We start from the raw sequence: 15,043 nt of genomic DNA, 5'->3' as shown, positions 1-15,043 counted from the left end.
GAAGTGACCTCTCAGTGCAGCTTCCTTCTCAACATGTTGGTACTTGGCTTGCAACATTTTTCACTTGTTCCACAGCCTTCTCACCAGGGCCCAGGTGGCTATCTGCCAAAGGGTACCTTCCGCCCTCCTCCCCTCAAAAATGCTACGAGGGGCCAGGATGAGCGTCCTCTCACCTTTCCTCCCCCAGCCCCACAGCTGTGGGGATTTGCCAAATGCTTATCTGCTTCATTTTCCTAAAGGACATCTTTTGGTGGTGGCAGAGAACAAAAGACCAGAGTGAGGAGATGAGGTGAGGGCGCCTTGGTCTGAGTCCGCTGGGGTGTCTCCACAGCTGGGGTCCACAAAATGGCTCGAGTAAATTTACCAACAGTGTGAAGAAAGTCTGTGGGGGCAGCTCCCCACCCAGGCACTCGCATGCCCTGCAACTGTCTGCACCACGAAAGTAGAGGATGCGGCAGAGCCCGGGGAAGGGACCCCTGCAGGGAACTGCCCCCGAGCCCCAGCCCTTTTAAGACGGGCATGGGAAACACGTAACTGGGGGAACCCTGGGGGCCACGCCAGGGAAGGGCGACCCAGACTGGTGCTGCTGCATGGTGGCCTGTGTGAGCTGGACAGGCTCTGGAGGGCTGGGAGCCATCAGCCTGCTACCTGGAACATCTGCAGGGTCGGCAGCTGGCCCTGTGGACCCAGTGAGATGGTTCCTTCCATCCCAGCATACGTGCAGTGGGAGTGCATGTGCGAGAGTGAGCATGGGACTGCAAGGGGGCCTGGGTCACTGCAAGTACTGCTTAATGGAGTGAGGAAGACGCCTCTGACCCGCAGCCTCACATGCTGGTGGTCACCTCAAGCTGTGGCCACTCCACCCCAAGATATCTCCGACCTGTCCCTCCTCTACTCCTCTGGCCTCTGCCCTTCTTTGTTATTTCCTACCTTGAGGCTGGCACCAGCTCCAACACTGACACCTGGCCATAGGCTTGACCCTCCAGCCCTCCCGGGGTTGCCTCATCCACCCCTGGTCACCCCTCTCCTGGATGACTCTAACAGCCTCCTGCCAACCTGTCCTCCAGGCCAGTCGGCAGAACCATCTTCAGAAGACTAGATCTGATCAGATCACGTGACTGCCCAAAAGTCTTAAAACCCTTCTCACTACCTCCGGTGGTAACACGTCTCATGTGGTTGACTTGTTTCCTGCAAGAGGGTACCAAAGGGTGGTACTGCTGAGCATGCGCCAGGAAGTCCCTCTCCACAGGATTCCATGGCTCTGGCCCGACTCGTCGTGCCTGTTTCTGGGGCCACTGGTCCACTGCAGCCACCCACACTGGCTGCTGGAGGAGGAGGGGCTGCCCAAGGAATGTCCCTGGGCACCTGTCCCTGTCTACACCCCGCTGACTGCTCAGTGCAATTCTGTGTAAATGTTTATGAGCATCTGCTGAACGCCAGGCACAGGCGACAGATTAAGACCAAAGACTGCAGTGTGGTAGAACGTAGCTTTCTTTTTCTCTAGGCAGACAAATGTGGGTTCAAATCCTGGCTCTGCCTGTTACTTAGATAAGTCGCCATGGGCAAGCTACTGAACAGCTTACTGACCTGTTAAACGCGAGTGACAGCTCCATCTTGTTCACAACCCAATCAAAGGAGACGGTCCTCACAACCACATGTGTTTGCTCTTTATCACTGATTTGCTCAACTTTCCTGGAACCCCTTCGCCTCCCATCCAAGACAACCACAGACATTTTCCCAAGGCTCATCTGGGACACAGAGCTCAACCCGCAACTCTCATTTCCCCTGTTTGCGCAGAAGCTACGCATCATTAACTTAGATTTGTCACCCTCATTGCTTCCCAGCCCCTCCTTTTATAGTTACTTACATTGGAAACCAGCCCCAGCTTTAATGTACCTCAGATGAGTTATGTGACCGGCCGTTAGGATGATGACAGAGCATGAATTTCCTCATTAAAGCCCAAGAGCACAGGCAATCCAAACAGGCCCGCGGCCCGGCCCGGTGCGCTGAGGACAGCCACTCATCAGGCCCGCGTTTGGCTTGGCAGCAGGCACCGCTCATGGCAAGCCGGAACCAGAGCCTGGCCGTGGGCTGACAGCTCTGATTTAAACTATTAGGAAGGCTGAGGATTAAATATTTGTCCAGGTCACTGTAAACCAGGAAGAATTATAAACAGTTCAGAGCGGTAAGTGATGCAGGAAACAGTCTCCGGATACAGATTTAGGATTTTCCACCATTCCTCAGGTGGCGGGCAGGGGGGAGGCTGTGGGAGAGCTGGCTGCCCCTCCCCAGTCAGCGGTTCCTGGAAGACAAGGGCCCATTTCCATGCAGAAGGACAGGCTCTGCCCAGTGAGCATCAGCCTTGGATCTGGGATGGCATAGGGACAGCCCTGTCCAGAGGCCAGAGAAGGAGTCCTGCGATCCCTTGCGGCCGCAGGCCCCTGTGACACGGCAGAGGTGGTGGAGGCCCCGACACACGGCCCAGGCACCTGCCTGGCACGACGATTGATCAAGCACATGAACATGCTTCTGTGACTGGGATACAAATGTACTTAAAAGAGTAACTAAATGTATCCTTTCTGCCTTATTTAAAAAAAAAAAAACAATGTTTTTTAAAAGTATAATTATTATCTGACTGAAAAAAACATTTTGATGTTAAAAGGAATCCTCATAAAGTCAGGCAGCCGGAGAAGGAGAAAGGAATGGCCAACTCTGCAGAAGGAGCCCCCCACCCCGAGGACGCTCTCAAGGACGCTGTGCTGCCGCCAACACCGCCTTCTCTGAGGCCAAGTGTTAACTTGTCTGGACTTCTTCCTGTTACACCAGGCCCGCCCCATCCTGGCACAGTTAAGGCCTTCCCTTGGGACTGGTCTGTGAAGAGTCCTAAACGTGGACCCTTAAACAAGGTCTTAAACCTGCTTAGATGTGTGAAGCGGAAGTCAGGACAAGCCTGCTCCAGGGGAAGCAGCACCTTCCAGCCCAAGCTCCCAGCTCACCTCTGCCACACCTGAAGGGACACCTGGGAGATGGGTGCTCAGGATACCTAAGCAGAAGACAGGCAAGAGGAAGGTACACAGTAGCTGTGACAGCTGATCTATAAGGTGCATCTGGTTACTCAGACAACCAAAGTATGTTTCTTATGTATTTCTGGTCTTCATCTGCGATTCCTGGCTCACGGCTCCCAAACCCTTGGAGTTTCCTGAGAGATAAGAGTAGCGGGAGCATCTCTTTTTACGTTCGGTCTCCTGAATCAGTCACGTCACAAAGGTGAAATGGTGGCTTGTCACTCGTAACAAGCCCCTTTCCACCACAACTGGGTTTATGTTAATGAGATGACTTTTGGAAAGCACCTAACAATGGGGCTGCTTGCCAGGGAACCAACCGTGAAAAGAGGGATGGGACTTTTAGTTCCACCCCTGGTTTCCATGCAGGAGAGAAGGGCTAGAGGTGGAATCAATCACCAATGGCCAGTGAGTTAATCAGTCGTGCCTATGTAATGAAGTCTCCATAAAATCTCACAAAGGATGGGGTTCAGAGAGCTTCCAGGTCAGGGAAACAAAACGCTCCCAGGTGCCACCACGCCGGCCCTCAAGCTCCATGAGGACATCCCCCTTGTTGGAGACCTTGTCCTGTGTATGTCTTCAACTGGCTATTGATTCATACTCTTTAATGTCTTATAATAAACCTGCAACCTAGTGAGTAAACAGGTTTCCTGAGTTCTGTGAGCAGCTCTAGCAAATTAATGGAACCCAAGGAGGGGGTTGTGGGAACCTCTGATTTGTAGCCAGTAGGTCAGAAGCCCGGGTGACAACCTGGATTTGCAGCATCTGAAGGTGTGTGTGAGGGGGGAGGGCAGGCAGTGTTGTGGGACTGAGCCCTTAACCTGTGGGATCTCCAGGCAGAGAGTGTCAGAACTGTAACTGAACTGTATGACACTCTGCTGTGTCTCCAGAACCACCTGTTGGTGGCATGGGGAGCCACCTCCCAAGGTGGAACTGGGGGTAGAACCCGAAAGAATAGCGCTCATCAAATTTTAATGTGCATGTAAACTACCTGGAGAATTTTGTGAAATTTAGGTTCTGGTTTGGTAGCCCCGGGTAGGTAAGGCCCAAGATTCCTGCATTTCTGACAAGCTCCTTGGTGGCGCTACGCTGGTCCCTCACGGACTAGGCTGTGAGCAGGACGGTGCCCTCCAGCTGTACAGGAGGGTCTCAGAGCCCATCCGCCTGGCCGGGCTGCTCACAACTACAAAGATGAGAAACAGCAAAGCACTGCTCCTTACCACATAAAAGGAGCCTGAGGTACGGAGACGCACTGGGGCCTAAGGGTGAGAAAGAAACCACGGCCAGGTCTGCAGTCACCTGCTCCTACTTAACGGCAGGGAGCGGGCCAGGAACTGGCAGGCGGTGTTCAACCACAGGCAGTTCAAACGGCATCTGTCTGGAAACTTGAAGCCCTGGTTAGAGCTAAACAAGCCCACCGTAATCACGAGTACCCCAGGAAGATGGTTATCAGGCTGGCGCCTCCCTCTAAGGCAGTCTTTAGTAAAGCCAGGTTGGAGGGCTCTGAACTTGGCCTTGACCTAATATGAAGACATAGAGTCATCTTAGTCAATGTGCAAGGAACAAAGCCAGAAGGGACAACTAATACCTTGATGACCAAAACTGAGATTCAACTGTCACAAGCAGAATGGACAAAAACCAGGGTGTGAGGACACATGTAAAACCTCACTTTAAAAATGATCAACTCATAATGGAATACTACTCAGCCGTAAAAAACGACTGAAATAATGCCATTTGCAACAACACGGATAGACCCAGAGATTATATTAAGTCAGACAGAGAAAAGACAAATATCATGTATCACTTATATGCGGAATCTAAAAAAACGACACAAATGAACTTATTTACAAAATAGAAAAAGACTCACAGATACAGAAAACAAACTTATGGTTCCCAAAGGGGAAGGCTGGGTAGGGACTGGGCAGCCAAGTAGTCGAATGCACGCTGGTGAGGCGCCAGCCGAGCAGCCTGGGGCCCCCTCTGGAGGACAGGTTCTCGGACGGATGCAATTTTTCATGGAGGCTGATGTGAAAGGAATGGGCTGTCTCCCAAGGCAGCGAGCTCCCTGGTCCTATCCTATTAGGGAGGCATAGGTGTCCTGTCAGGATGGGAAGTGACCTCTGAACTCTTCCAATGTAAAGACCCTTTGACTCAATCAGCCTTTGGATTGCTCTGACCACATGTACTCATTTTTTTCTTTATGAGGTGAAAAAATATTCTGAGTTTTGAGAAGTGCCCGGCTAGGGCGCAAACTGAAGGATGCTGGTGAGCATCATTTGGCTGCATCCTTGGGGTGCTGCTGCGTGGGGGCCGGAACTGAGCAGAGAGCAGGTGCATGTCGGTTACCAGTCACCACCGGGTACGTGTGTGGGGAGGCCGGTAAACTTGCTCAGGTGCTTGAAGTAGGCACTCCCTCTTCTGAATCCCTTCAGCTTTTATTCCAGCCTTTTCTCTCCTTTCTGGGACCCTGGCTACTACTTCCCAGCAGCCTGTTGCCAAGCATCTAGGCTGACCCTCTGGCTCTGTGGTCACTTCTCATACTGCCCACCTCCACCTACAAGATCATGTCTGTCAGTCCTCTCTGCAGAAAGCACCTCTCCACCAGTGTCCAGTGCCTGCCGCCGGCCCACATCCACCCCGCCCTCTACTGTGAAAAGCTGCCTGGTTTTACTCTAGGAAATCAATACCCTTGTTCCAGCTACTCCACCTCGGCGGTCACATGACCCAGGTCTAGCCACTATTTCACCCTCCTAGCCTCAGGAGATGATCCTGTGATGGACAGGTAACCCGATCTGGCAGTGAGATGTTTCTGGGGTTAGGGCAGACCTGCTGAGAGAGAAGCTCTTCTCCCAGGAGCCCCCACAGGGAGATTCACAGTCCTGCTGGCATCACTGTGTCTCTGTCCCAGCCGTGCTGAATGAAGTCTGAACATCACAATTCTGTGGGCTGACTCGTTTCCATTTTTGCTTAAGTCAGAGTTTTACCTGTCACTTGCAACCAAGAGCCCTAATACATGAACTAAGTCACAACTGAGAAATTCATTCATTCTAAAGTGTTACCAGCAGTATGTCCTCGCCACCACAGTAGCGTTTTAATGTAAATACCCTGACCTGAGATGAAACTTCCTGTGACTGAATCTGGGAATCACCAACAGGCCTGTGGGGAGACCATGTCAGGCCCAGCGGCTGTCCCAGGGCCTCTCTGTGGGGGCAGCTGCTCACTCATCCCAGCACACAGCCAGCTCTGAGGCCGGCTCCCGTGGGCCCCGACCACTCTACCTGTCTGGTAAGGCTGCCTCCGAGGTTCATTGTGCCAGAGCCAGACTTGTTGGTTTGCAGCCACAGCATCACCGTGGAGGTCAGCTTGTAATGGGCGGTGCGACCGCTGGATTTCTCCTGGAGGACGAGACAGAGATCAGAACCTGGGGCACAACCTGGAGCTGAGGAGAGCCCCAAGTGGCCCCTGAATTCAGGTGGCTCTAACGTGTCCCTTCCTAGACATTTCCATCACACGACCCTTCTTAAAAATCTCACTGGGTTTTAAAGGGAGCGAATCTGCAGTCATGTGTATCCAAGTTCTTTAGGATCAGTGACTACTGCAATCCTGACTTATCTTTATCCAAACGGCTGGAGGCACTTTAAGGAATAAGCAGGGGTTTATACATCACAGTATCCCCCATCAAGAAGCACCGGCTAGAGAACAGGGCTGCACCACTGGTGGGGGGGGATCTGCACTTGGAGGTCCGGGGCCGCCAGCCGCTGGGGAGTGGTACCTGCACTTCCACCACGTGGATGGAATCCCAGCAGCCTTTGATCTTCTTTGATCCATCTCCAGCCTTCTTTATGAGGATGACTCCAGCAAAACCATGATCCAGATCCCAGAGGTAGACAGATGAGACGCCGCCTTCAAAATACCTGCAGGAAACAGGCCCATGTGCCCATTAGATGTTAAGCCCGTCAAATTACAGACCATCAGCCCAGGTCCCAGGGGTTGTCACTTGACAAAGATTCATCCAAATGTCTGTCTGGGATTAAGGACCCTCCCTACAGTGGTTCCAGGGTTGATCCTTGCATTTGTCCTGATCATCTGTTGGTCAGGGGAGGGCATACAGCATCCTTTTGTGGGGTGGGTGGGGTGGGGCACAGAAAGAACACAGGCTTAGGAGTCCTAAAGATAATACGAGTTTGAGCTGCCACTTACTCTAGCATGGTGGTCTCTGGCAAGAGAACTAAACCTCTCTGGGCTTCGTATTCCTTCCGAACAAAGGATCCAGCTAAGTGTGTGACAGAGACACCCCACAGGGGTCATTACTGTTCGATATGCCTATCTTTTGGGATGGCTACTTTACAGAAGAGATAAAGAGGGATAAACAGAGCCCCAGTGCTCCAGACTGCTCCCACGGAGAGCAGACATCCATGCGCTCTGACCCAGAACACTCCACGGCTCCTGATGGCCTATCAGAGCAACTTGGAGCAACACTGTGGCCAGAGATGAAGGGCTAAGCTTGGGATGGAGCTTCCTCCTCAGGTCTGAAGCCACACGGAAAAATTCCTCATTCAGATCAAGTGCAAGAAAAGGGCAGAGGAGCAAAGGAAATCAGGTGAGGACCCCAAATTCAAGAGCACCAAGGCAGCGAGCGGCCGTGGGCACAGGCCCGAGGAGCTCAGAAAGCAAAGGCGGACAGACCACCAAGCTGACCTGCACATCTCACATTCTGCCGATGACCAACTAAAACTCGGAAAGACCTCATCTCTGGTGGCTAGCACATTCTTTACCAGAAAGTCGGTGGCTTCTCTGACCCCAATAAACTCCACATCCCTGGTGCGGCAGGCACCTCCGGGACCCTCAAGGAGGGTGGGAGCTGGCGGCCTCGGGACTCAGGCCGGCACGGGCCCCATCCCCGAACCCCCAGTTACTAGCTCTGCGGACACGTTTATCTGCCCAACAGCTGCGTATCACAGGTACCAGCTGTGTGAACTGGGCCTTGGCTTCTTCATAAAACAAGGATACTATCTACTTTATAGGACTCTTGAGAGACAAAAGCAAAGCAGGGCAGTAGATACCTGATCAAAGATTATTCTTAATTTTAATAACAAAAGAAGAACTAAAAATAAACATATGTGAATTACATCTCAATCAAGCTGTTATATAATAAAAAAAATACACATGGTAAATGTTAATATTTACAGAATGTATGTGAAGGGTATAGGGGAATTCTTTGTAATCTTTTTTGGATAATTTTGCTGTAAATCTGAAACTCTTTCAAACTAGTAAGTTTCTGTACAAAGGTCAGTACATGGATACACCAAGGGGTAAGAAGAGGTGATCAGATCGAGGAAGTAGTGCCTGCTTTGTGAGCCACAGGGCACCGTGACTGCTCATCCTCCTGCTCGAATGCACTGCGGGGACCCCTGGGTGCCCGACGGTCCACACCCTGGCTACCCTTGCCCCCTCCCCATCAGGACTCCTCAGGGAGACTGTGCCCACTCCTCCCTCCCACACTAGCCACTGTGACAAAGCCGGCAAATGCAATTCACAGCTCTGCCTCCCCTGGCAAGTGGGCCTGGAAGGCAGCTGAGGCCTGGAGGATGGATGAGGTGCCAGCCCGGGGGCTGAATGTCTGTGAAAAGGTTGAGGGTGGGGAGGACCCTGGCTCCGGCACAGCACGGGGCAGAACTGTGAGAGAGAAAGCCCGAGAGGATGAAGAGACACACCTGTGGGGGCCCAGAGCCCGGTGCCACCCCAGGTGACCTCCAGAGACTGCCAACGCAGGGCACTCAAGGACCCCCGCTCAGGGAGACTCTTTCTCTTGCCCTAAATCTCTCTCCAAACCCCAAGCAGGTAAGCGTCTTGGTTCAGAGCCTGAGGCCCCATCTCCTCCCAGAGGGCCATCCTGGTCCAGCCCAGCCCTGTAGGGAGCCGGACACACATGGGCGGTCCTGGCGCACTCCTGAGACACGTGGAGACGCATCGGTCACCCGGAGACTCAGGGGAGAGGGCAGCATGGGCTCTGGGAACCCTTCTGCTTGCTCTCCTGGCCCTTGGCGACCCCTCAGCTCACGACTCAGCAGGAGGCATACACAGTGGCGCTGCCGCGAAAGAGCAGCCCAGGCAGACCTGCCCATCCCCGTCCTGTTGCTGACAGAGGGCTGGTTTCCAACACACAGTTTTCCTTTCTAGTCTGCTTGCAGGGAGAGCAACCCCACATCAAAAGGGAAAAAACAACAACTTCTTAAAATGTGGCTTTTCTTGTGTTGGCCAAGAGGATGGGCCGATCATTCCTCTCTTCCGCTGGTGATCCTGGAGTGAAGGCGTGGAGCCCCGCAGGCATGTCCATCCTTCCGCCCCCACAGCCTGCAGTCCTCAAGCGCCTCCCAAACCAGAGTGTGGTTCTTGTCAAAGGCTCACCACCCTGTGATACGGGACTCAGGGGTTAGCAGGTCAGGCTGCCCTGGAAGGGAACCAGCAGAGAGCTTGGTGGCTCAACAGCCCTTGTCGACACCACCCGGTGACCAGTTCAAAAGCACCAGGTGGCCTGTGCTTGAGCCCCCTCAGTCCGTTCCTTTGGATTTCTCTTTTATTGCAGAAAAGTAAAACAACAGCATTATCGTTTTATAAGGCAAACTGGCTGTTTCTCCTCCAACGTCCCACCCTGTGGCCTGGCTCCCACTCTGGGCAGCTTCTCCCCAGCATCCTCAGCTTCCCCCGTGCGCCACACTGACCAGGGTCCAAAGTTACAAAATGTTGGAGACAGAGAAGGTAAAAATGCAAGTTCGATTCTGGCCTCCGTGTGGGTTACTACTCTTTCCCCCCCATATTAAAATTTTATTACAAGAACATTATTTTTTTAAAAAAAGGAAACTTAAAATTTAGCCCGTAACTCCATAAATCAACTCATCCCATAAATCTGATTTTTCCAAATTCCCTTCCAGTCTCTGTCCAGATGCTCACTTTTTATGTAACTGTTAAGCACAGCAGCGGGACTGCGCTGGGTTTGGCTTTTCTGCACTTGGTATGGAACGGCGAGCACCTTTCCACGGGGACACATGATCTCCGTAATTGTTTTCAATAGTGGGGATTGTACTCCACCGGGTAGCATCCTCATTTACAGGCGATTTGACTCAATAAAAAAATGAGAGCAGCAGCACCAGAGGTGACGCGGCCCATCTGCACACTGCGCGCCCACTTGCAGTGGGGCGGCGAGGTGAGGCGAGGCGAGGCAGACGTGCCGAAACGGCCCTGACGCCACAATTCAAGAGTGGCCTCGCATTCCATTTCCCTAAAGGGATCTCCGGGGACTTGAGCGGCTGCAAGTCTCAACCTGATGTCCCAAGACAAAGGGAGCAGAGGAGGGAGTGAACAGAAAGGGCCGACCCAGATTGCCCAGAATCTCCAGCCTCGGCCATGTGCCTGGCCGGTGGCGAGGGGGCTGCGGGGCACACGGACAGCACCGTCCCCTGGTTTATGGCTCGGTTCTGCGCGTGAAGCATTAATTAAAGAGGGACCTCAACAAGTTTTTGAAAATTTATTCTTACCTACTGTACTTTGATCATAATGACATGAAACAGGAAAAAAAATTATTTTTATGTGGTTCACATTTATGAGCTTTTACATAAAGGCTTTTGTGGGTATTTTAAGAATGTGCTAAAATGTTGTCTGAAACCACATAAAGCCATCTGAGGAGTTGCCCGCCAGAACTAACAGCACACACATGGAAGCACTTTAACTGGCCTTTGTATATTTAATGAGTCAAATAGTATTAATATTGTTTAAATGCTAACATGGTATTTCAATAAGGTGGCCATGCCATTGCCGGTGACTCGCTCCTGGGACGTGAACGAAAGCTCAAGAGTGGCCCAGAGCTGGGAGCAGGCTGCCCAAGGGTCTAACCAGCCCCATCCACACTCTGCCCCAGCTTCATCGGGGAGGGAGGGAAGATGGTCCCAGGACCACTGCCACAGCCCAGCTGGGCAGGGCTCAGGAGGGAAGGCCCAGGGGTCTCTGGTCAAGTGGGCAGCTCAGGGGACAGCTTTAAAACAGGGACACCCAAAGATGAAACCCCTAGGCTTTTTCTTAGGCCTCGGTACTTCAAGAAGTGCAGGGCTGAAATTCATATATGTGGTGAAGAGTGAGTAACCTGTGAGCCACAGGGAAAACCAGGGGACACTGCAGAGAAGCCACCTTGGAAAGTCTTGAACTGGGAAGGAGTGGGGCCTTTGAGAACGCCAGGAATGCCAGGAGTAGGGGAAACAACAGACCAACCTGGGAACAACTGGAGGAAAACGCTGAGCTGGGGTCTGCCCAAGAGTGAGCCCCTTCAGACAAGCGCCATCGGCTCCACAGTCCTGGTGGCTTTCGAGACCTTCCCAGCAGAGATGGACATTTTCTAAGACAAACAGAGCTGGGACCAAGGAGGAGGGGCCACTCAGGCTGGCTCTGTAAGTCCCACCATTTGGAAAACAATATGTCAACGACACCTGGCAGGCCCAGGTTTCGTAAATTTCAAAAGACGGGCTCGCCAGGGGCCATGCCTGCACTGGACGAGCCCAGAGCCTCAGCAAGCCCCTCGGGTGGGGCTGGCTATGCACCTGCATAGCCAGTGACGATCAAGGGTCTGGGGGAGCGGCCCTACCTCAGGCAGATCGCTGAGCTGGGATCGACAAAAAGCCCGTGGTGTCAAGGACTCCCCTCTCCTCAGAGACCTCCATCGTCTCCCCCTGAAAAGCACCCCTCACCTGACCAACGTCAGAGTCACACATACAGACTCTACGTCTGTCACTCTCCCCCCGAAGGACTTCTGGGGAGGAGGAGAAAATAGGGGAACACAGAACTTCACATTCAAAATGACCGACTTCACAAAAGAAAGAAAAAAACCTGTTTCTGCTCCCAAAGCTTTATGGAGTGTCTGAGGTTGAGGCTTGTGTGGACCAGGATGGAAACTTTGTTTCAGAGATCGGGGCTGTAACCAGGCGTGGCCGATGCTGGGCTGCAAATGTTAACAGGGAAGGTGGGACTGGATGTGGCTTGAGGTTGGCCCTCACTCCTTCCTGTCAAGTCGCCTCCTGGGAGAGTAGCTAGACTCGTGGTTCTAAGACAGAGGCCCTGACAGGTTAAAATGAGTCACACGCCATGACCCCCAAGAACCACAGCCAGCACAGGTCTGCTGGGAGCAGGCTCAGTGACGGTCACTTAGACGTGGTCCTATAGCCATTAAGTGGGCTGAGCCACCTTCCCAGGACTGGCCAGGAGACTGGAGCAGACGCGATCTCTGGCAGTGCAATGACACCTGCAATACTGGGGTACAGACGAGGGGCCCCAGATGCAGACAAGTCAGGGCAGTGGGGGAGATATCACAAAGCAAGGGCCCTAGATGCTGCAAGCGTGAGAGCTTCAGCAGTCAGTGTCGTTAAATAAAGCAGAGAGAAAGACAAGGAATATTTCTTTGGCACCAGAGTGGTTTTCTCATTTGTGAGATGTAAGAGCTGTACCCGAGGTTCAGCAGGCTCCCTCCCAGCCCTGACACTCCCGGATTTGGTGCCTGCACGAGGGCTGGTATGGGGTAGACTCTGAGCACCACAGTGCAGATTCCTAACCTTTTAATCAGGCTGATCAAAGTTCTGCTTACAGACCTCCAGTGACAGGGAACTCACTACATTCCCAAGGTAAACATCTCCACTTTGACCAATTCAAATAGTTCTCTTTGGGCCCGAGAGAAAACTTCTACCTACTGCCTTCTGGAATCACGTAAAACTAGAACATAATGCCCCTTCTTCATGTGGTCTTTTTTTTTTTTAAATTGAAGTATGGTTGAGTTACAATATTGTGTTAGTTTCAGGTGTACAGCAAAATGATTCAGTTACATATATATTTTTCAGATTATTTTCCTTTATAGATTATCACACCATACTGATATAGTTCCCTGTGTTATATGTTACACAGTAAATCCTCGTTGCTTATCTATTTTACATAGTCTTTTTAAATATGTAAAGATGGTTTACGAACTCTTGTCCGGCATTTCTGTCCTTACAATTAATCTACCTAAGACATGATTTTAAGGTCCCGTACCTTGGTTATGCTCCTCCTCAAGCGAATGAGAGCAGAAGTCAATGCACCGACTGCACGTCAACCCCTGAGCAGCGCAGCCGAGCATGTCCCTGGGAGCCGAGGCCACTTCTCCATCCAGGGGTGCAAACCACACCTCACTCATACTGACACGCACCGAGCTCGCAGTCATCTCAGACAAAATATTTCTTCTTATGTGTTGTCATGAAATTGTCTCCCACATCCTATACTTTTGGGAACTTGGTATACTGGACCTGAGAATACTACTTTCCACTCAAATCTGTTATGTTTAAGTCTCACAGACATGGCTGTACCATTTCAACCTATCTTTTGGGATTCTGAATCTATTGCCATCCGTGCCCTAGCCAAACCACCCTTCCTTGGAGGTCTTTACCTCCAAGGGAATATACGGTGTATATGGGAATATACATCAAAGTCGGTGCAATCCAAATAAGGATCCAGCCAAGCTCCAAGCTGTGTGCACCAGTTCTCTGAGCCAATTCCAAGACTTTCCAGAAAGATCAGTGTCGGCTGCAGGAAAGACTCTGGGGAGACTGATGGTCAGCTTGGAAAGACAGCTATGGTCTGGACACTCCTGTCAAACCGCGGGACAGTGCGAAAGTGGGAACGCCCAGTCTTGATTCTGCCCAAAGAGAAGGAGCCGGTTAGGGGAGGCGGGAGAGACAAGGGAACACAGGAAGTGGGCTTCGCTGAAATGCCAAATGCAGGGTTCAGACTGAAAAATCTTTAAATGTCAGTGCAATTAAAACAAATGATCCCTCCACTATCCACTGCCAAGCTAGGAACACTGGACCTGGGAGAGGATGAGAGCTGTAGGAGTCTGTGAGATCTCACTCCCCTACTCTGTGTCCCTCTGTGACATACGTGGTCTCATTAAAGAGAAGCAAGACCTGGAATAAACGGTCAAGAGGGACACTCTTCACTGTGACCGGGTGGTGCTCGGTCACAACAGTAAGGAGGAGATCACGTGGGTGCTCGTTCAAACAGAAGCTCCCGTGCTTACGGCTGATTTTAAGGCAAAGACGGGAGGATAAAACCCAGAGGCAGAGCCATTCTACTTTCAGCTGAGGTTCTGTCCCCAATCTCTTTTCGTTTCCTCCCAGCCTGAAAAAGAAAATAAAATCCCCAGCTACCAGTAGTTTGTTTTTCTGATCATCCTTAACATCCTTCAAACATTAAAAGGCACCTGGCACCCACAAGTGGGAACAATTCAACTCCACCCCAGGAAAAAGGAAAACTCTCCAATTGGCTTGGAGGAGCATCTAAAACCTGGCCTCCCTGTTCACGGTGCAGACCAACATTCTCTTTTTGTAGGCTCCAGGCTGGCCATCAAGAAGCTAAGTGTATCCCGTCCGACAGGACGTGGGTGCTGCCCCTTGGGGACAGCTTCTCGGAAGCCCATGGGAGCTACAGAAGGCAGGCTGACAGCCCAAATCACGAGGGCTTGGAAAATGTGGGTTCTCCTCCCCACACTGGTGTACCAGCCTCCCCTTCAAGCCGCATCTGTAAAACCACTGCAGGGAGGCTCCAGGAAGAGTAGAGGAAATGGCGGAGCCCGGCACGGAGCAAGCGCACAGCCACCAGTGGCTGCGAGGTGGCATCATAAGGCCGTCTCTGGGCTAAGAAGGGGAGATCTCCCTTCTCCTGACTTTGCCGTGTTCTCAGTTGCCCACAGAACAAGGTCCTGCGTGCTCTGTGAGCGCGGTCCCATACCCTCAGCCCTGGGGGTGAGAGTGGGCTCTGGGCAAAACGGAGAATGAGAGCAAGGCCTCGCTGTGGGCTGGCCATGCCCAGATCTGACACTGATGCCCACATCACCCCCATCTGTGTGTTGGGAACAGCTGTTTCCACCATGGTTTTCGGAATACGTCCCAGAGTCTGCCCACAGCCATGGGACA

General features: G+C 52.1%; 1 protein-coding gene across 2 annotated transcripts in view; it reads right to left on the bottom strand.

The window, feature by feature from the left end:
- CAPZB (capping actin protein of muscle Z-line subunit beta) overlaps nucleotides 1–15,043 on the bottom strand; it is a 130,891-nt gene that overhangs the window by 11,497 nt on the left and 104,351 nt on the right. For both annotated transcript variants that reach the window (XM_064493987.1, XM_031464229.2), the window contains exons 5-6: nucleotides 6,835–6,976; nucleotides 6,341–6,457 (exon numbers count right to left, since the gene is read on the bottom strand). In XM_064493987.1, the coding sequence (XP_064350057.1) occupies nucleotides 6,341–6,457; nucleotides 6,835–6,976 (259 nt within the window). The remainder of the gene's footprint in view (nucleotides 1–6,340; nucleotides 6,458–6,834; nucleotides 6,977–15,043) is intronic.

This window comes from Camelus dromedarius, chromosome 14 (assembly GCF_036321535.1).
Source record: "Camelus dromedarius isolate mCamDro1 chromosome 14, mCamDro1.pat, whole genome shotgun sequence".
Lineage (NCBI taxonomy): Eukaryota > Metazoa > Chordata > Mammalia > Artiodactyla > Camelidae > Camelus > Camelus dromedarius.
The sequence above is the reverse complement of the archived record's forward strand: the minus strand, read 5'-3'. Positions and strand labels throughout refer to the sequence as shown.